This window comes from Wasmannia auropunctata, unplaced genomic scaffold (assembly GCF_000956235.1).
Source record: "Wasmannia auropunctata unplaced genomic scaffold, wasmannia.A_1.0 LD334538.1, whole genome shotgun sequence".
In the NCBI taxonomy this organism is placed as follows: Eukaryota; Metazoa; Arthropoda; class Insecta; order Hymenoptera; family Formicidae; genus Wasmannia; species Wasmannia auropunctata.
This window is the reverse complement of record NW_012028352.1, coordinates 390,801-413,102: the sequence shown is the minus strand read 5'-3', so window position 1 is coordinate 413,102 and position 22,302 is coordinate 390,801. Positions and strand designations below refer to the sequence as shown.

General features: G+C 43.5%; 2 protein-coding genes across 6 annotated transcripts in view; both read right to left on the bottom strand.

The window, feature by feature from the left end:
* Positions 1-189: 189 nt before the first annotated feature.
* LOC105458378 lies at positions 190-859 on the bottom strand. 2 transcript variants are annotated; one of them, XM_011703638.1, is made up of 3 exons: positions 699-859; positions 527-624; positions 190-454 (listed from the first exon to the last, which is right to left on the bottom strand). In XM_011703638.1, the coding sequence occupies exons 1-3, from the start codon at positions 784-786 to the stop codon at positions 320-322; spliced, it is 321 nt and encodes a 106-aa protein (XP_011701940.1). In that variant the 5' UTR covers positions 787-859; the 3' UTR covers positions 190-319. The 2 variants fall into 2 exon arrangements, with proteins under 2 accessions (XP_011701940.1, XP_011701941.1); XM_011703639.1 differs by having other exon boundaries at positions 554-624.
* An 89-nt stretch (positions 860-948) lies between these two features.
* LOC105458377 (PTB domain-containing engulfment adapter protein 1-like) overlaps positions 949-22,302 on the bottom strand; it is a 28,261-nt gene continuing 6,907 nt past the window's right edge. Inside the window, exons 1-9 of one of the 4 annotated variants that reach the window (XM_011703635.1) lie at positions 13,218-13,241; positions 6,697-6,807; positions 6,513-6,580; positions 3,650-3,832; positions 3,211-3,537; positions 2,886-3,097; positions 2,584-2,798; positions 2,271-2,497; positions 949-2,191 (exon numbers count right to left, since the gene is read on the bottom strand). In XM_011703635.1, coding sequence (XP_011701937.1) covers positions 2,117-2,191; positions 2,271-2,497; positions 2,584-2,798; positions 2,886-3,097; positions 3,211-3,537; positions 3,650-3,832; positions 6,513-6,580; positions 6,697-6,769 — 1,380 coding nt within the window. In that variant the 5' untranslated portion in view covers positions 6,770-6,807; positions 13,218-13,241 and the 3' untranslated portion in view covers positions 949-2,116. Of the gene's footprint in view, positions 2,192-2,270; positions 2,498-2,583; positions 2,799-2,885; positions 3,098-3,210; positions 3,538-3,649; positions 3,833-6,512; positions 6,581-6,696; positions 6,808-13,217; positions 13,242-18,710; positions 18,905-22,302 lie in introns of those variants that run through there. The other 3 variants (XM_011703634.1, XM_011703633.1, XM_011703636.1) reach the window with 3 other exon arrangements.

Below are 22,302 nucleotides of genomic sequence, written 5' to 3'. Positions count from 1 at the left end.
ATATATAGATCTTATTTGTCTATGACGTGTACGCGTCAATATGACACTTGTGAATTAAGCTTTTACAAAACATTAATAGTGTAAATGATATACGAAAATTAGGGCATCTTTCGGGTGCTCTTGGAATCCATTCCGGGCTTTGCGATGTTTGTAAAATTACTATGCGATAGATTTTTACAATTTCAGTGATAGCAGCTCGATGCATTCAATATTTAATGTTATAGTATAAAAATATAGTCTTATTAAATACATTTGTCGCGCTAAAATATTGTGCGCAACTTTTAAATATCTCTTATATAAGCATACATTACATATTTTTTTAAATTTGCTTTTCTTTATCAGGCGCGCATGTAAACGACAATAATTTCTTCAACGACTCGCTATTTCGAGGTTCTCCGTAACATTTCGCGATCTTCAAAGTAACTTGCGGAGGCGATTCTACTGTTGAGATTTCCTATATATAATAAATCAGTATATTATTTGTATTTATTGTTTGCACAACAGAAAACATTTTGTGCATTTACACCTCTCGCAATTCTTCCGAAAAATTTACATTTTCTTCGGTGACTGAATAGAGATGCGGTTCTCGAAGAGCGTAGCACGTACTTTCTTCCATTACGCTTTCTTTACAAACGTATCATTTTCATATATTTAATTAACGTTCGCGATTTTTAATTCGCGTTGTAATATTTCCTTACCGTTATTAACTGTACCTCGATACAACGTGACATTGCTGACCAAAATTATATAGAAAATAAGGAAAGCTGATTTCAGGAGTGCCATCATTTCCAATTTCAAAGCAAAGGTGAAAGTGAAATTGGAAGGAAATTGGACAGTCGAAGATGAATTAATTTTTAAAAAGTTTGGGAGTGTGACATCAGCTGTTTTGTTTATGACATTTCAGTCGTGAAAGTATCGGGGGTAGCGTTACGACGAAACGTATTGCACTTCAGATTGCTTCGAGATTTAATGCGCAGAGTACAAGGAAGACGCATGGGATGTTCAATATTTTTTCAGTTGTAATAATCATATGCTATATTCTTAACTATGATTCTTAAACAATATAGCAACAATAATATTTCATATGTACATAATTACTAATCCTCTTTATATAGCGGTAAACGTGAGCTCGTTTAAACGCCTTACGTTTGGTCGGTTCGCAGAGATTATCGTAAACTCTACAGCCAGAAAGTTCTCTCATGCTCTCCTTACAATTAAACTTTTCTTTTTTCCTTTCGCTTATGTTTGCGCATTAAAAGAGAAGTGAAGGTATGTACGAGACAGACCAAAGAAAGAGGATATGCTGAGTGTATGAGTTCAATCGACAGACTATGAAAGCTATGCGTTCGTTATTATTAGTGTCATCTCTAAACGCTACAACGGTTAGTGCTCCGTTTTTTTTTCTTTCTTTCATCTACTAGCTCATTTTCCAACAGACGCGATTGAACGACGCGACGAGTTTAAATTGACCTAGGCCGAGTGTAATATACATATATATTATCAACTCTTCTTAGCTTTAGAATATAAGAAATTGCTCGGCCGTTATCAATTCTCCGATTCGATGTGACTATCGGGATTACAACATTCATTAATTCTTTTTCAACATCTCGTTAAAAAATATGAAAGACGCAAACATACCGTCGTCGATATGAGATTCGCGATAAGATCTTTTATATATATGTAATTATACATATATATAAAACAAATTCTCGTCTAAATAATTATGTTATCTCGATTAGAATAATATCTCATTCCACTCTAACGGTCGACTTGAGATCTCATCTCACTGACTCATCATTAATAACGACATTTACGCGATTTTCGATGCGTTGTCGGATTGGACCCCAGCGTTGTAAAGCGGCGAATAGAATAGCGTAGATTACCAGAGAGTGTAGAAGGATACACGCTTATAGAATTATTTCACATATGTGTACCATAAATATCGAACATGATCATAAATATACGAGTAGGATAATAGCAATAATTGACTAATTTTGGTTTTAAACGGACATAACCCCTAATTGCTTTATCCGTTAATTGGTATTTCGTACTCTGCATTCTAAGAGCACTAATAAAAGTTTCCGTTCGAACGCTTCGTAGCTTCCGATTGGCGAGCCTAATTTCGCAGCGGGTCCAAGCTCTCCAAAGAAAAGTCATCAGTTCCGATGCACAGCCCTCTACTAAAGCCATCCTGAAAATTTTTCGTCGATTGTAAATATTGCAATCTGTCTACAACAGAAGCAATTAAGAGTGAAGACTGCATGCTTTACCTTCATTTCCAGCAGCTTCTTGTCCAGCAGACCGATAGCGTTTTCCAATTCTTGCTGGCTAGGATTGGATGTCATGGTCGAAGCTCCGAATGCTCCCATTTCAAATGGATCATTAAATTCATTCTTCATATTTAAAGTCGGCGTAGGATTGAAAGGAATGCTACCAAATAAATCTTCCTTGATTCCGTTTTGACGTCTCGAGTCTTTCGTCTTTGGTGGTGGTGCCACTGGATAGAAGATACAATATTCTCAAATAATGTCAGTATAATGTAAGTTAATTCATATCCATAAATTGTAATAAGTGACTACTTACGCAGGGGCGGGGGACTGATTGTGCCGTTAGATTGCGAGAAGAAGTTCGAGCCCGAAGATATCTGACCGTTAAGGAGCGGATTGTTATTTAACTGATGATTGGCAAGACCGTTGGCTGCGGTCTCGTAAGCTCTTGGGTTGAAATCTTCCTCAAACTCATCCATCAACAGCCCTTCCAATTTGGTGCCAACCGACGGCATTGGCGCTGGCTCATTCCTTAAAAAATAAAAATAAAAATAAAAATAATATGAAATCAAGAAAATAGAGATTAGAGAGTGAAATTTACAATCACGTTGATCATACCCCATGAAATCATCGTCGAAACTCTTCTCGAAACTCCTCGGCGGAACTGGCGGCGGTTGCTGAGGTCCATTAGACGTATTTCCGTTGCTGTCACTCACATTTAGCAATGGCTTGCTAGTGGTACCATTAACTTGTGGTGATTCCGCGGGAGCTCCAGGTACGTGAAGAATATCGGGTATATTATGCTGTGATAGATATGCCGACACATCCGCCTAAATGAAAATAAAAAAAAACATAGCATAGAATTATTAAAACAATTATCGAAAACAATTACATATTATAAAATTTAAGTATCTTATATAAGATACTTTTCTTTCGAACTAACCGAGCCTTTAATAGCCGCGACATCTTGCAATCGTTGCCGATAAACGTTGTTCTCGTGTTCGAGCCGTTTTATCTTTTGCTGCAGCACCATGCAACGTCGTTGCGTCTCTAGATCCTTGCCGGATGTTTCCAGGAACCTCCTGTACGCCAGATCGAAGGCTTGACCGATGGTCAGTGTGATCTCCTCGGCCAATTTATCGCTGACGAAAACGAAGCACGTATGCCTCTCCGCGTCCTCCTCCTTCGCGATAAAACTGAAGAACTTCTTCTCGCCTTTGTCGTCGGCGCAGTACGAGATTCTATGTAACGGATACTGATGCATAATTCGCTGCAAGAATAACCTTCGGTCAAAGACGACGGCGAGGTAATTGAGCCTTGGATGCGCCAATACGGAAGGCAATTATTTAGCGCAAAAGTTATCTTCACGAAATGACACTAACCTTGGGTGTCGTTTTCGTTTTTGGTTCCTGTATCGCCACGCCATCGATACTTATGGTGAGCTCGACCTTCGGGGTTTTCGTGCCTTCGCTCTTCTTGAGCTGCTGATTGAATTTCAGTTTGCAGATCGCCTCCTTAACGACCTCGATGCCTTTGGGTTGGTCCACTTCTGTGCTGCCCAAATACTAAAATATTAAATCATAGGCAGATGACGACAAAAAAGTTAATCAGGTATCCTTCCGTGCGTAACGTGTTACAACAGAAAGGAAAAAAGGAACGACGCGGCGTGGGAAACGACGCGCTGTGACGCTTCTGAGAAAAATGCACACTAAAAACGCAATAAGAGTGTATTTCTTTATTGAAGGAGGATTTTTCTTTAGCGCATTCCTCCGCAGTCTGCATATTTTTGCATTATAATCATTATAAATCTCCCGCACACATCTGTAAATTAGCAGCGCACGGCATCTCTCGTCAAGGTAATATTTCCGAGAGAAAAGTTGTCTAACTACTTACAGACGATGGCTGTATAAATCGTTGTAAACACTTTAACGCGACCAAAACAACTTCAGAGTTCCGGACACATCTTAAAAAAAAATTTATTTATCAAGCGGAAAGAACGCGGCGCACGAATTGCAGGAAGAGAAATCGATAAAAATGAAAATTGATCACGATTTTTGTCGCAGCGCGTAGAAAGCGAAAAAAGAAATTGGCAGGGGGGAGAAATTAATCGATAATTAGCTGGAACTGCAGCTTGCAGCCGTCGGTCGCATTTCGCAAATCGAACAAAAGAAACGAAGCATTTCGCAATGACGTTTGAAAATAAGACGCACATCTAACGGCAATTACGCCGCATTCCTTCTACTCGATAAAATATTTCTGCACTTTAATCTTGCACGAACAACGCGATAAACGTAACACTGACAAATTGCGTGATATTATCGCGCCACGATGACGTTTCGCTGCGTAGTTTAATGATCTCTGAACACTTTTACAATCAAATTAAGCCGTAATTCGTCTTGAATGACGGTACTGTATCCGATCGCTTACGTAAATCGGAGTTTCATCGCGCTTTAATTGCATCATATTTCCATCTTATTTCTAATTTACATGCAATAAAATGAGAATAGATAATTGTAACAAAAATATCCAAAAGCTAATCTTTTAACTCTCTTTCGAAATTACAAAATATTAAAAAAAATTCAATATTAATTATCTCTATTAAATTTTTCAAAAATTATTCTAAATTAAAGAAGAAAGATTTATGCCTCTTTTCTCTCAGCATAATGGGAAATTAAATCGATCCTGCAGTCGATTAGTAAGATATATTAACATGCAGAGAAACTTCTCTTTAGCGCTTATGTATCTCTCGAAAAAAAAAAAAAAATACAGAGAGAGTTGGATTGTGGAAACCTAATCCGGTCAGAGAAAAAGGCATGTCCGGACATGCCAATTCCGCTGTTTCGTGTTCAGTGGTGACGACACGACACTCGCGCGTTTCGTTCGTGAGATAGTGAAATCTGGCCGCTCGCGAAGTTTCGAAGTTCAACGAACTCGCGGCGACGCGCCGCGCCGGTTGGGTCTCGGAGTCTCGAACAACAATTCATCCACGATATGCCGGTATTCGTATTCACGGGGAAACTTACGTACGTGCCGGTAACAATTCGAAACGAAAGGCAGACGGAGTTGCGAGTCGCGCAACCTTTTCCGGGTAACGCGAAATGAATGAACCAGCTTCGAGAGGAACTCTTTTTCTATTTCTGTGCAAGTCATCCAGAAATAATGAGATTCCACAACTGACTAGAAAGTGTAAATCGCGAGTCACTTTCGGTTTTTACACGGTTATTTCCACGTCACTTTTAAATGGCCGGACATTAAGTTCCTCCCGTCGCTCGATTCAACTTGAGCATCTTTTTATGAGCTATTTTTATGAGCGTCTCTTTCACCTTCCCAGACTTCTTTCTGTCATTATAGGAAATATAAAAATTTTGGCTAATTAATTATCATACAAATTTATATTTCGATGAAATCTTTCTGCTCAATTTTGTTTCAGAGAAATATATACATACATATATATATATATTTTATCTACTATAGAATATTGAAATTTAGTAAATTTAAAAATATTTTTTTCTATAAAGAATGGAAGAATAAATAATATTGAATAATTCTCTCAACCAACTGCTTCCATTTTCATTAACCTTCCGCTAGCTGTTGCTCAACAGTTGCCAGTAATTTCTCCGGCTTTCCTCAGGCACCGTGCAGGCACGATGCCTCGGCGTTCCGCCCAGCGAAATAATCAACTTAGCTTAATTACGCTCGTTAGCAGCGAAAGGTAATTAGGCGACGCATGTCGACAAATTCCACGAAAGCGTAATGGATAACCTGCTCGGCGGGTTCATGGGCTCGATGAGCTACCGGAGATGAAATTAAAAGCGGAAAGAAAAACGAGGATCGACGATACGCGACGACCTCGACCTTTTATTCCGTCAGTTTCGCGATACTGAGAAACGGTACCAGGATGGTACTTGTCGCTTCGTTGTTGTTAATCCCGCGGTTTCGTAATCGCGTGCTGCGACCTTGGTTGACGTATACACTAGTGTCGATAATCAAGAATACTCCCAACATCCCGTTGGAAAAATCAAGCAATCTTAATAAATAATTATTTTTAAAGAGTTTCATTGCTTTATAAAAATTATCATGACGTTACTTCTAATCATGTGGCACTTTCGAAATTTCAGCGCAAGTCGTGACTCGCATCAAAAGCAATCGTTGCGGAAAAAAAATTCAGGATATATAAATAATATCTCCGTGAGACAACTTATTCTAACACGGAGAAATCCTTCCAATATAGAAATCGTACAATACCTTGACTAGGTAGGCGATGTGTCCTTTTTGGAGTGCGTCCGGTGGGTGTATCCAGTTCCTACTCGTTCCTGCGAACAGGAGAGTCGCGATGGTTTTCAACCTTCGCCAAAGCAGCGGCGAGCCATATTTGCTAATATACTAACAGTCGCGATACACGTGCCGTGGAAAGAGCCAGGTTACTCACCTCCATTTTTGCTCGGCTGATTTTTATTGTTCGCCGAATTCTGCGCCCATTTCAGCAACGTCGAATTCCTCATGTTGTCGGGCTCTGGCTACAACCGACTCTCAGACCCCTCTGTAACACAAATATCGACAAATCGTCGAATTAGCGTATATATCAGAAAACTAGTTTTCAATTATACACAAATAGCGCGTATAACGCTCATATCATTTCTAAACGTAAGATAGCTTAGCTATATCTACACAAGTTAAACCTTCTCACATCGGTGATTTCAGTTAAAATACACCTAAAATTTATAAATAAAAAAATTGAAATTTTCCAGTTTACGGCAATTAACTTCTCTTTCGACTCCGAAAAATATGATTCTCACATAAATATTATTTGAAACGTATATACAAATACTATTCTTTCGCTGCTCGTGATAGTGCAAGCGAAAGGTACACATATATAGATCGGCTGCTTATGAATGCGAAAGATTTAAAGGGGCCGCTGGTCAAACGTCAAAAGCCAACGCCAGCTGTAATTTTTCCTTTCTCTCGACATTCTATGAGGTGGACGTGAGTTTTGGACTCTATCCAGGTTGCCATTCTCTTCCTATTTCCACAATCTCTTGCGCGCCGCCCTCGCTTTGATCTGTGTCACGAAAATAATTTTCTATCCGCGCACTTAAAAAGTGCTCCTCGCGATGCAGAAGCTATCACGCGTGTATCGCCACGGTCAACGACGGTTCATGAGCGGTCTCGTTATGTTGCAAAAGAGAGCAGAAACATATCGAGCTGTGTCGCTCCGATGCAAATTTGTAATGTACAGTTGTTATGGATATAAATTTTAAAAATCAATTCTTATCCTGTAGTTTCGATACGCATCATTAATTCGTAATTCGTGTTCTACATATAAAATCGTCTATATATTGAAATATGGAATATATTAAATGTAAAAGACTCTAATGTTATTTCATTACATTTTATACTAATTTTAACAATTTATAATAATATTTTTTGTAACAATTATAATTACGTTACACAGCGTTATTATTATGTCAGACAATTATAATCGCATTGATATGAATTACAGATCTAGATTGACGCGGCCCTGAGGGAGAATGCAATGAGAGCGTGCATTCTGTCCTCTCCTTGCTCTTTCATTGGAAACGATTGCAGCCGCGAAATCTTTGTTCGACGTCTCCCGTCATTTCCCTCCCCGTCCTCCCCACCCGCGCGAGAGAGATCCAGTTCTCTTTTTATTATTCCTATTCGAGGAACGCGACTGAATCTTTCGACGTTACGAAGCCTGTGTACAATATATATTCACAGAAAATCAGGTCAATTACATGCGTATTAACTTATGCACATGCACACATTAAGTTTTCTCTCACGCTCGGAGTGCCTGTCCGTCTATCGTTTCTGCGTGTCTGCCCCATCGTGTCGTTTTTTTTTCTTTCTTTCTCGAGGGAGATACCAATCATTATGATAATTTAAAACCAAATGAAGGATCTCGTTAGGTCTATTGTTTTCTCGTAGGTGCTGCGAACGCCGTGTGAAGTCCACTTAAAGCACGGACGACGATTGTTTGCGGTGTACCAGCGGTCAGCCTTGAAGACGAAGGCTAGATCCTTTCGCGTTTCATCATCCCGCGCATGACACCGTCTCAGACTTTGAGACATTGAGTATCCAATTGGATCAAGTATGCGCACGCAGGGATAAAATGCGATCGGCACGTTGCGCCGCGGCACATTTCGTTACGCGCTACATCTATCTCTAACTGATCCTATACTTTTGTGTGTTCCGCTCTCGCATAATAAAGCGCTGATACGGATTATCTGAATACTATTCCTATAGTCATGCGCGACAATTAAACTTGTGACGCACATCAATATCTGTCTTGACTCAATCGCGAGTGAAATATTTTTGCGTTAATTTCAGTTACAGCACATGAAATCTGAAAAGAAAATTTAGCCAATTGTGGAACAAGAAAACACATGAACGCCGTTGACGTTTTATTTAATTAAGCTAATTATATGTCAACGCGAGAGGAGTTTTTTAAACTTTATTCAGGCGACTTCAGAAATACACTTACTGCCTGCGGAAATATTTGAATATCTTTTCGCGCACAGTCGCGAATTTGAGTGCGTAATGTCGCGGTATGTAGGCGTGTTTGCGCGAGATTAAACGGCTTATCTACATACACCTTCCTCTCTGACAAAGGAGGAATGCGGCCACGCGAGAATGCATGTCCATCCGGAATTCCGATACCACGTATCGTTGCACGCTTCGAAATCGCTGTGAAGCGTGTCTCGGAATAGAATTTTTCGCTCGCGCGAATGGGAACGTCTGACGTTCGCAGTTAATTCGGCAATGAGCGCAATCACGAGTGAGCGGCCGAGACTGGAATCTTTCCGCTCGATACGCCCGAGCGAGAAAGTCCTGCAAGAGCTCGCCGAGACGTTCTCGGATATGTCTGTTAAGCTGGCGCAGCCACTCTAAGCACGAATAGGATAGACGAGAATTTAGCTATTTGCTTTTTTTTACAGTTTCTTACTTTACGCTCAATTTTGTTGCGCCGGCCATTTAAAGACGGTGGCTGTGTGCTAGATTAAATTTAACGCAATCATATAAAAAAGATTATTTTGTAAGAAATAAAAAGAAAGCAGTAGAAAAAAATACTTATATGAGTTAATACAATACAAATCACTAGACTTCTTACATCATCAATTAATATTAAGATATGTAAAAAATAATTTATAAATTATAATAATTTATAAATTCATGAATGTACTCATGAATGTGAAATTATCAGATTATAATATCTGATTAACAATATCTGTTTTGAATCAAAAAATTACAAACTGCATGAGATAGAAATCATATTGAATTAATAAAATGAAAGTAACAAGAATTTCTTACAATATCTATTAATACTATTACACTGCGGGAATATTGCAATAAATAAATAACGAGGATTTTATCACGATACATAATCTCAAACATCTCTGACAGCTGAGCATCAACCGACGATGATGTCGTTCGTGTGGTATTGATGTCGCACTCGACAATTAACATGCATTCAAGGATAATCAAATTTTTAAACCGGAGTATTGAGATCGTCCTGACGGAAAGTCCCCGAAGAGGTCGATGTCGCGCGCGAGTCGTCGCGGTCAATTCGGAAATGGGCGCAATCGCTTTTGTACGCTCGAAGTGGACGACGACCGGTGTCCCGCGAGCATGCCATTTGAGAGGCGTTTAAGCGCTGAAAGGTGGAGGCTCGGATTTAATACACGACTTCCTATTCCTCCCACGTAGGCGCAAAGAGGTCGAGCGCCAAAGCCGAAGCGCGTTGTGCCCGGCCGTTGCCGCGCCGCGCTGTGCGAACCTATCACGGCGCGGATCTGTGCCGCTCTCTTTCTTAGCCGTGCGATACATCAAACTGTCCGCCCTCGGGGGTTCCTTCCTCTCCTCGCGTGTTTTCGCAGTCGCCGGGTGCGTCGCGATTACGATTCTCGACACGGGCGATAGTGGTTATGAAACAATTAAGCCAGCATTCTTTCCGCCGATTATAAAATCCAACGAGTAAAAATAGTAATCGCGAGTCCTTGATCATTAAACGTACATTCGTGATAACAGCTGTGTGTTGTACGTTTCCAATTATAAGATTACATTGTGAAAAGAAAAATTAACAATATTAATTATTCGCCAAAAAAATACTTAATATTAACATCAGAATATTAATAAGATAATGAATAGTGTGCCAAAGTGACAGAAAAATATTTCATATAGCGTGTAACAAATGAGCTTCCAAGCACTCTATATTTACAACACGGATCAAAAGCAAAATGTATGTTCGATGATTATAGAAACGTCAGCCAACGTACTTATATGTTACGCTAATAATAAGACAGCACGTGTACATGTTACACGTGTCTATTCTAACAAATACTTCCGATATATATACCTAATACGTATAATATAAGCGATCGTTTTCCCTCCTTCTTCCAGATTTCCTGTACCGCTATATTTTCCTATACGTATTTTTTTTTTGTTTCATCAACGTTACAACGTTGAATTATCCCTGTAATTGACACGATCGCCGAGTTCCTTGCAGCGTCGCAAGCGCTTCAAGTTCCCCTGTGGGAACCGTGAAAGTTGCCTGATTATTATCATATTTGCGGAGCTTTCATAACGCGGAGATGTACCGTTAAGATTTAGCTCGCAGCAGGAAAAGTTGCTCCTTACAATTTATTACGCGAAAGCGAACTCGGCTGCGTTTACTAAATGCATAAGCCTCGACGTTGTGTGACGCGCGTGTTACCCGCGTGGCGTTGCGTACATACTATAACCCGTCCGAGATGGGGCCCGATTCTAGAGAGGCCATCGAAGAAAGTAGAACCCTCAACGCCGCGCCGCGCCGTCATGCATGACCGCGCATAGGCGCGATAGCAGCTCCTACACGAAGGCAAGATCGCACACGAGAGGCATGTCTCGCGGGGCACCTACATCCGCCGCGCGGATAGATTATCCGTGACGTTTCGCGATAAGAAGGATGGAAAGTATCGGTTTTTGCGCCGAGCCGTGGTACCGGCGTGCCACAATTAGGCAATAATCGAGAACGGCGGTTTAGTCGCGTTTCCTCGACACGTAATTATCTATTAATAGCGAGACGAGTGAGTTGCAGGCTCGTGTATATACACACGTAGACGAATAATTTTTTTATTTCTCTTCTCTCCGATCGATCTCGCCAATCGATCTCGTAAATAAACTATTTATAGGTTCAAAAGGGAAATATATAATTCCACGGTCGTTCTACCCGGAAGCGTTCGACGTTTAATTATTCGTCGAAATGGGGGGGGGGGGGAGCAGGGGAGAGGCAGGACCAACAAAAGATATCACGGACTACCATGTGTCACGCGCGTTACTACATTTCATATGCGTGACACGCGCAGCAACGAGGCAAATAGATAGCGGTCCTTTCACGAACCGTAGGGAGCGACGTTCGCATGGGCGCATCGAGAGCGCATCGAAATTCCTCGCGTCGGGAACGCGAACGCGAACGCGAGGCGATCGTGTCTTGACGTACGAATGAAAGGATCCTCTATCCGACGCCACTCGCCGGAAACACAAAGAAAAATCGTGGCCGACACACAAAAGGCCCTGCGCTCGAGGGAAACGTTTTCACACAAGTCGACGCTTGGGCAACCGACATTGCGACAGCGTGATCCTAATTGTGATTCAAATATACATAGAGATTATTTTTTTCATGTCTTCTTCGCAAAGATGCTGCTTTATTTCAAGAATGGAAAACTGCGCGAGAGAGGATAATCTAACTAAATATATTTTAATGTGCAAGAGCGGAACATATTTAGTACGAACTTTATGCGTAAGTCATGTGCGGTTTATGGATCGTATTTCATTCGTTCAAATGCGTCGTCAAGGTTAATTAGTCATCATAGCTCTTGAATTGACACGTAGTAAACACGCTCGTTTTTAATCGCTCTGTATTCCTAGTGCCTTTAAAATTTATACAAAACTCGGGATGGATGGAACGGTGACTTTTGCTTGCGAAAAAAAACAAACGCGCGTCAGTTATTGAAACAAAATCGTGTGTATACGACGCTCCGAGAGCTGCTACTCATCACATATGATAATAATAATCATCTTGAAATAATCTATTAGACGCTGGTTAAGAAGATGCGCCGCAAAAAAAACGTATGCTAATAAACGCGCGTGCGCCGTTGGCGCGTTTTGATGTATGCGATGCCGCACGTGGTATTACGAGACGGACTGGATTCAAGGATATAGCTATATAAACGTTAATGACGCTATTATTTAAGGCGTGAAAAATAGTCGCGTGATAAACGATGCGAAAATTGAATGCTGCATAATTAAATCACAGAATATACAAAAAAAATAGTCACGCAAAACGTTTCGACTCGTGACGTCAGATTCGCTCTTACAATGAATAACAAAGAATGGCAGAATCTAGCTGATGGCCGACGATGAGATATGTGCGTCGAGAGGAGAGCATCATTTCTCAAAGAATAGTATTAGAAAAAAACGAAAAAGACAGAAGGAGTAACGACGAGAGAACGAGAAGTTGAGAACCGTCAGTTATGATTCAAACGTCGAAGCTATTATTATGGCTCATTTTCTTAATCGGGCTGTTATCCTCGATTCCTCAGACAAACGTAAGGTTACACGTGCTTCCGGGAGTGCAACAATATTAAATTACCGAGTGCAATTCCAGTTCATTGGTACTCAATGTAGATAATTGAGGAAACACGATACGCCCGGCTTAGGAGAGGAATGCGATTTAATTAGCACAGTACTCTGGTTTAATATACACGTACAGAGTTCCGTTGCAAATTCAGTTTGAACGATTACGGATTCGCATCTAAGTAACTCATAATTGGAGAATCGATACGACGAAAAGGTTAGGGAGTGCGCCTGTTTGTCGCGCCACCTTGCCGCGTTCCGCTTTTGACACCATTTAAATCACCGGCCCATTTGCAAATCATTAAAATGTATAGTTACCGCGAACAATTCGCGTCATGAATAATGAATAATCATGCGCGTTCCAGCTCCGTGCCAGGATATCAACAACTTTCACTGTCAATTTCGTCGACGAAATCTTTCGTCGAGATCTTACGCTTCCCCTTAATTAATTATTACAATTTGACCATAGAATTCATTGTTATCATCATCACACAATGTTATATTTTTATATTGCAAAACGCAGTTTTTGAAATCCCTCCCGCGAAAACAGTGAAAATCTCGACTGTCGTTGTAAGAGTGAACATATGTTCGCCATTTGTGTCCAACGATTGGATCATGGATTAAAACGGATTTTCCTCTTCCCTCGCAAAACTTAACGAGAATGTCGCTCGTTTAATTGCTTCATCGGGCAATCGTCGGGTCGGCTTCGCGCCGCGAGTTCCGCGCGCGGAAAAGCGCGACGGCGCGGCGTGGCGGATGCACGCGCGCCGGCGAGAGAAACACTTTCGCGGAATTTGTAATTGCCCGACGACACTGGCACCATTAGACGGCCGTTAAACACGTATGTACAGGCCACAGGCGCGGCATTGTGTGCCGGCGTGCATCTAATCCCGGCGTATATATTCGTACGGCTGATGCATACGGTTAAGGCGGCGGAGTTGCATAACGTTTCAAGGTGAAACTCCCCCACCGTCAACGAGACAATCGCGTCTCTCGCTGCCGCTGTAGCTGCAGCTGCTGGCCACCCATCGACGGTGCCGATGGCCAATTAGTATCGCTGTTAATTCAATCTCTGCCTCGCCTATGGTAGATCCGGTCGGCCGACGGATCGATGGTGCGCCCATCCGAAGCGCGGTACCGAGCGCATCAAAAGTCGCGTCGCGTTTCTCTCTCGCCTAGGTATAGCGAAATCGGAGTCCATTTCGCTTTAGCGAAAATTTAACCGTTATTCAGAGGTCCATTAGAACTCCATTAAAATACAAATTAAATTAAAATTTATTGTATTAAATGTTTATTAAATAATTAAATAATTAAAAGGTTTAAATTTAACAGATAATGTAGAATAGCGGATGTACATTCCAATTCTCCGATACGATGAAAAAAAACGATTCAATGATTACGATAAAGTTCAAGTTCTTTTAGAACGACGAACGCTAATATCGAGAGAGAGTCGCGCCAGAAAGTATTATTGGAAACGTCCTTTTTCATGGCGGGACTTTCATTCGAAAAATAAAAGCAAATCCGCCGAGCGTGATCCGACCGGCGAGCGGAACGCAAAAAGATCCGTACGATAGCGCGGACTCGCGCGGGCTCGCGCGGACTCGCGCGCGAGTGAAAATTCAATTTGCATAGAAAGGATGACGTGGAAAAGCGCATTAAGTTCGCGCGGGTTTCTTCGCGAGTCATTAGCCGAGAATCTATGGGCCATACTAATCGACGCGGAATGACGCGGTGTCGTTCAACGAGGTAAACTCTATTTTTTTCCGGCGGATGCGGTCAATTAGAAAATGGCCGGTCGCACTTTCTCCCGGGTTCTCCAGCGACGCCTTCGGCGCTCCGTGCCGTTTAGAAAAAAAAAAAAAAAATCTTGTGGGTCGCGACCCACATGGTCAGCCATCGCGACCGCAGCTTTAACCTTCCGCCCGTCGCAAGAAATTTTCGCTCGAGATAGAATGCATTTTTCACTTCTTTCAGCTCGTACTACTTTTGCCGACTCACTCACTTCCTCGTGCGTTCAACTTGCTCTGGAAGATCGAGAAACGTTGCCACCTCGCGAAAAGTTTCATATCTCGAATCCTTACCTAACGCTTACTGCATCCTCGACCTGATTTCATTCGGCTCATTAATGTTACTCGATACGACGCGTTCATTAGGATTCTCAGCATTTCGATCCGCGCAACAACGTTCTCTCGTTCTTCTCGCTCTACATCTGCCTTTAAACATAATGCGCGCGTTATCCCACACAGCGCTTGTACGCGCCGCTCGAGTAATATATTGTGGGTACAATGCCCAGGTAACAAGCGAAAAGAAACCAGCGTCTAATATTCCCATACCAAACGTAAAATGTTCTATTGTATACATTACGTGCACAGGATGCACCGACGGAAAATTTTCTGCTTCCGGACAATGATGAATCTCGAGGAAAGATTCCGTAGGTATATGTAGATCGATCAGATAATAATCGTCGTTGATAATAAAAACGAGAGATTTATGTAAAAATTATTTAAAGGAAACGTGATATACATGTTTTGTGCTGTTTTTTTTCGCAAGTGTTATATCTGAGTGTGTTTAATATAAGTTAGTTCTCACGACTGATACAGCTGCATATGTGCTAATTATTGAATGTTATTTGAAATTTCTCACATACGATTTACACTTTAAATTAAATGGAATCAATTTTTTTTATTAAAATAGAAAATAAATTGCAAAATTGATATAATGGATAGAAACTACCTGGCATATGTCTCTAACATGAATGTGTATGAAGTGTGGCTGCTTCTTCCAAAATATTGTTTCGTTTTCAGAAGGAATAAACGACTACATTTTTCAGAGACAGATGTGAAACGCTGGACTGTTTCTCGATAACGCACGTATCTTTCAGATAATACCGTGAAAAACTTCTAAGTAATTTTACAGAATTTTCTCTCGAGATTCCGTTCGTCTTGCATCACGAGCCTAACATACGTCGTTCAATATTTACACGTAAACGTACGCAAACAGACTAGAGATAGTTTCGACTTTGACGAAAGCACGATCGGACAGAGTCGTAAAATTTCAGGTTTTTCGTATACTCGAGTGTATTTTAAATTTCGCTCGTTCGACACGCGTTCGCATTATCGTTCTCTTCTGTTTTCCTAGATCATCTCGAGGAGATAAGACACGACTGATTAAAAAAAAAAAAGTCACGTCGGGCTCGTTCTCTATCAAATCTCTATCGGCCTCGACGTGATTTCTCGAACGCTTCACGTTCGCATCAATTTTATTGACATTTGACATGAGTTTTTCGTATCGGAAACTTTCAGCTGCCGATAACCCGCGGACCTCTCTATAGAAATTAAGCGGTGCCTGGCGCTTAATAATATTTTTGGAGCCTACGCGTCACAAAAATAGCAAAGCGATAGCCTTTGCTCGAAAATGGAATCTTTGTTGCGACATACTCGCAGCTATTCTGAAAAGTCAAGCTATAACATATACGATAAGCATCTCTGCATCGAGCTGCATACGAGTGCCGCATTCCTCAGTAATCTTTGCGCGAACAATAAAAAAAAGGACTCGCTGGCGAGTTGCATCGTCATTTTCTTGCGAACGTGTGCTAAATTATGCGTCGCCGCGATTTACGTACGTTACACGATTGTATTTCTGAAATGCACACGCGTGGCGAGTGACGGGCTTTAAACCGATTAGATAAAATTCGTTCGAAAGCGAGAGGCTTTTAAAGACCCGAATTCAGGGATTATTATTATCACCTCAAAGATAAGACATCCTCTCTGATATATGTATTATCATCTGTTTTATATCAAAAAAATTTCAACTAGACTAGCGTCAAGCCTGGGATCGTGACTTTTGAGACACGCTATAGCGAGTACCGCGGCCTTTGGTGCCCCCAGAGGGCAACCGGCGAACGAGACGGCCTTGTAAAAACTGATACTGTTACTTCCGAGATGTCGGGAGACTTTCCCAGTAGCTGCAGCGCTCGCGAGGAAACGGGGGTGAGAAACGAGTCATTATCTTTGAAACCGGAGTCGAGCGCACTGTTTAACGTCGCTAATTGTCGCTGGATTTATTGTCGACAGTGCGCCGTTATCAGCGTTGGGCGGCTACGCGCGTAATTATGATAAATATATAGCCACTCAAATCGGTTCACTTTACGAGTGAATGAAATCGAGCGGCGTGAGTAGCGCGCGGGTGGAACACGCGTCAAACTCACTCTGCATTAATCAATCGTCATAAATATAAATAAATTTCATAATATACATTATCTAAATATATCTAAAATTAAACAAAAATGTATGTAAATGTTTTTCTTCTCAATAATACGTAAATAAAATACGAAATTTCTCTCACGAAATAGATACATCCTCTCAGAATGCAACCACCTGTTGGCCGGATGTTCAATACGTCTAATTTAGATTGTCTCCAACTAGAGTTTATAGATGGAAAAGGGGGAGTAGTAAATAGATGGGCAACGAAAACGATCGCGGACATGAATATTCCGTGCCGGTGCGCGGAATTTGCCATCACGATTACAAAAAGAGTCCTGATTTCTCCGCGTGTCCGATTGTGTAGATCTGCCATTGTTTGGCCGCTAATAGAGACCCCGGACTTCTATATAAAGCGATAGTTTCTAGACGCGGAACTCGCGTTTAATGCCCATCACGGAGAAGAACTTCAAGGAGCGAGCGCGAAGCGGGGGTAAGACCTTTAATGGCGCGGCGAAGAAACTCGCGACTCTCGCGGCCGGCCGCGAATCGAAGATCGATCCCGGTTCGGAGGCCCTCGAGCGTGCTGCTCGACGTAAGAAAGTAAGTAATCGACGAAACGGCGCGGCGCGGCGCGGCGAGGCGCCTAAAGGAAAAAGTGGAGCGCCCGCCCGTAATTTACGGATTTCACTGAAAAGCCATGCTGCCGCCGCCGCCGCGCTGCGCCGCTTCGCCAAGCGAAGTCTCGCCGTCTCCGTTTACGATTTCGTTTCCCCGCGTCGCCGTCGCCGCCGGCGGGATCCCGCGCTCGCACACGATCGCTCGTGCGATCAGGCTCGCGCGCGAACGTAAGAAAGTGATTCTATTCGCGTCGGAGAGGCCCGATCGCGGCCGCGCGCCGCGTTTTCACTCGCGCGGAGAACGGAGTAACCCATTTTATATCTAACGTTCTCCAGGTCCGGCCCGAGAGGCTTTTCCGAGCGATTTCACGGGGAGCGCGGACGGCGGACAATTAGCACGTTAATTGTAAATCTCGTGTCGTGAAATTAGCTTCGCCATCAGTTCGGCGGTTACGGACGAAGGGACCGAAGCACCGCGCGCACGCTCGCATTCGTGTCGATGACTTTCGAATCGGCATGCACGCTGCACCGATGGGAGCGCTACGCCTCCGTAATTAAATCTAATCAACGAGATTTCGCACGTGCGAATGACGTGCGTCCGACTATCTCGCGCTGCAACGCGAACAAGCCGGATGTCGATAACTCGGCAGCCGACGTCGTAATCACTGCGTTATTGAAACAATAATCTTTTGACATCGGTTTCACGCGGCTCGACATGCAATGGTAAACTTTTCATAGGTGTTTATATTACATAAATTACATAACGATCCTGTGTATGTTTATACAGAGATGTAAATATTGCCATCCACGTTACAGATAATCGGTTCTTTTAATTATAGAAACACGGTACACAAAGTTGCGAGGTAGTGAAAGCTAAATGAAAATATACATTCCTATCCATTTCCATCGCTCGGAAGACATTCGCGATATTAAATCTCGTTGTCAAAAAAGATATTATTAATCGAGTCGCGCCGCTTGCAAAGGTCGCTCACCTGTTGTTTCTGCTCGTGCGAACGACTCACTGACATTCAACGAGACCGCGCGGGATACATTCCCAAACTTCGCGCAGGAAATCGGAGCTCTGGGGAAACGACTCGGGGAAGCCGACTCGGAGGAGAGAGAAGAAGCTGCAGAAACAACACAACCCGACCGACGGCTCGCGGCGAACTGAAGTGAGCGCGGCGCCGAGCCGAGCGAAACGCAAGCGTGACGCGCGACGCGCGGAGAGGCGAGCCGAACGCGAACGAGCGCGGCCGATCCTCGAAGCAGCTGGTCGTGGGAGTCGAATCGCCCGCCGCTAGGTAGGATTATTCGGTGAAACGGAGGCTGATATTGGGTGGCGGTACCAGCCACGGTCGGTCGGTCGGTCGGGCCACGGCCCGTCCTCATCCATCCAACCTATTCCCCCCCACGACCCACGTTGGTTATCTACTCTCGCGCTGGAAGGAAGGAAAAAATTTCAAACGAGCGGCAGATTGAGCGATTACTCGCGGGGAATGCACCACGACGGCGACGGCGGCGGCGGCGGTGGCGGCGGCTCCTTCTGCCGCTAGTAATGAAATTTCCATCTGCGATGAGAAATGCGAGGAAAACGGTATACGCGGGGAGAGAGACAGGAGGAGAAAGAAGGGGATCGCGAGATAGACCGTAGAAATTCGTATCTCCGGGATACTTGTACAGAGAGCGGGAACAAGAAGGAGAGAGATCGAGTGGGACTGGTCGGCCGAGAGCTGTCGCGCCGGGTCTCTTCGCAGAATGGAGTAGCGAGCCGCGATCGTTGATGGTAGATGATCCGATAGAATGAGAAGGGATAGGAGAGGATGGCGGTACCAGCCACGGCCGCCCGAGAGCTCGTCCGTCCTCCATCGCGGGCTGCAGCAGGTTGTTACAGGGAGAAGGAAGAGAAGGAGGCGAGTGAGGGAGGGACGGGGCAAAGCAAAGAAAGAGAGCGCGCGAGAGAGAGAGAAAGAGACAGAGGGAGGAGAAAGAAAGACTAAGACACCGTATTCTTATATATACGACCAAGATCCATCTCCCGTCCCTTCGCGCTAAATAGATAAGAGGATAACCGGCGCCGCGCGCGGCGTGATGATCGTCTCGGAACAATCGGCCGAACGATAGTTACACTCCATTTTCTATTCATAGCCCGTCGGTGCGAAATTGTTACGCGAGGCCGAGCACGGACTGAAACCTTTAGCTGCACGTAATCTCGTCGAATTCAATTCCCGGCTGCGCTATAGATACGGGAGAATGAACCGTGCGCCAATTGCCGCGAATAAACATAGCCGTCACTTTCGCGTCATCGGAGTCTGGACTCCGTTCAGAGTGCACCCGGTTTTTCTGCGCGATCAGCGCGATTCGACGGCGGTTTCGCAGCTAGCCGGATCACGCACTACGCCAATTAAAAAACGCGAATTTTTCCCGTCGCAATTAAAATAAAATTTTCTCACCCCGGCCGAGATCTCTTTCTCTCTCCCACGCGTGATATCGTTAAGTCGCGCAAAAAAAAAAATCCACGAGTGTCCTTCCCGAGAATTTTACAGAGGCCAACAAGTGAAATTCAGGGCGAGGCTCCTCGCGACAGGATGCACGCGCACTTCTACGCCGTGTAAATGCGAAACATTCGCAACACGAGCGTGACCCCGCGTGCGTATACACACAAGCGGACGCCATACACCGGTGTGTCGATCCTTTATGAGCGCACACGCTATATCACAGCGAGCGCGCGCATTCAACTACCGTTTGTAAGAAAATAATGCCGAATTGCGAAATCACGAGGGCCGTTCCGCGTATGTACGACGCAAAAGGTGCGTGACCGCGTAAACGCGAGATCATAAATCATTTCCCTTTTTCTTACACATTTTTGCTGGCTCTCATGTTTTCCTTGTCTTTGTTTTACGTCGGAAAATCCACGGCCACAAATCATTATGCGTAAAGAAACATTAACGAGATTTTTAACGAGATTCGCGAAGTGAGCAGTAAAACAATTCGCTATAAATATCCTCCAGTAACTTTTAAAGCGTCCGTTACACCTACGGATAATTAGCATAGGTTTAAAAATAATCTTTAAACGTCTTGAAAGTTTCTAGGAATTTTTCTTGTTTTTGCAAAACAATGATATTTTCCAAACTCGAGTAAACAACTTATATGCGACAAAAAAAATGTGCTTCAATTTTAAACATACGATCTCTCCTCGATCGAAGCAATTATCAATGACCGATTAAAAACTTGGTTGCTGTAAATCAATAATTTTGTATTTTGCGTTCGAAACCGACTCCGTGAAATTCGCCGAAATGTTGCGTTCAAACATTCGGGATTTTCGTGCGTCATTCGCGCGGCGCAATAAAACGCGGTAATTCCAAAACAAAACTACACCGTGTTATGGCGCTATGGCGTTTTGCGCATTCGCGGGTAAGTGCGTCAAATCGGCGGGTGTATTAAACGCGCGGACAGGTTTCAGGTGTGATTCAGCGTCCAAGCGGAAAACCGGTTTTTTTTGCCTTTTTTAAATCTCTATCTTTCTCTCTTTCCGCGCGCCGCGTTCGTCGCCTCATTCATTATACAATCAAATACCGAAAGGTTCGGTTGCACAATTATTGTTTTGGTTCCCCATTTCCGCTTCTCGGCTGCATATGCCACCAGACGAGTTTTACAGGCACGATTTCTCACGATCGCAGATCTGCGTGATTTTCACGCGTCTCGTCGATCTTTTTGGAAACTTTCTCGGAGTTTCGGTTTCACCGACGGCGACTACGGCAACAGCAACGGCCGTCTCGGACAATGCCCAATCGCTACTAGAAGCCGCCTCGGACCGTCTCGGACGATAGCCGCTCATGGACGCGCGCGAAAGTAGGGAAAGTATCTCTCGATTCGCACGCATGTCCGACATATACATAGATAGAAGAAAAAGAATTTGAAGCCGTCATCGCATCAGCGACACGCGCTCGCGATTGACGCTGGATAAAATTGTATGGGGAGGAATATTTAAAAAAACCCAACGCTACCACGGCGGCAAAACGGATTCCCGCGAGTCGACGTACTCGGCGCGAACCTCCTCTCTCGCGAGTTTCCGCGAAATCAACATCTCCCGCGCGGAGATCTCGATCGTGCGCATTGTGCACGGTGTGCGCGATCGCACGGTAACGGGACGACGATTACATATACACACACGCGCGGTACACGTGTGCACATTCACTTTACATAATAACGGTCGGTCGGGTGCCGATATCGTAAAAATAAATGCGCGTCGGTGACTCGCCGTCGTGTTCTCTATTACGTGAGAAAATAATTATGACGCGTAATTTGACTGGAATTTGCGCGATTGATCGAGGCGAAGCGACGGCGCGGGTGGCCGCGATACGCCCTCATGAGAGCGAGCGTAAAAGGTGCGTTGTGGAAAAAACGCGTTCGTTCGTTCGTTCGTTCGTTCGTTCGTTCGTACGCACGCACGTACGCCCACTTGATAAATGTCGAGGCGAAATCATATCTCTCGAATTCGCTGTAATAGGAAATACGAGCTAGGTGGCTGCGGATATATCGCGGGAATCGCGCGATATCGGTGCAACCGTGTTACGCAGCCAAGAC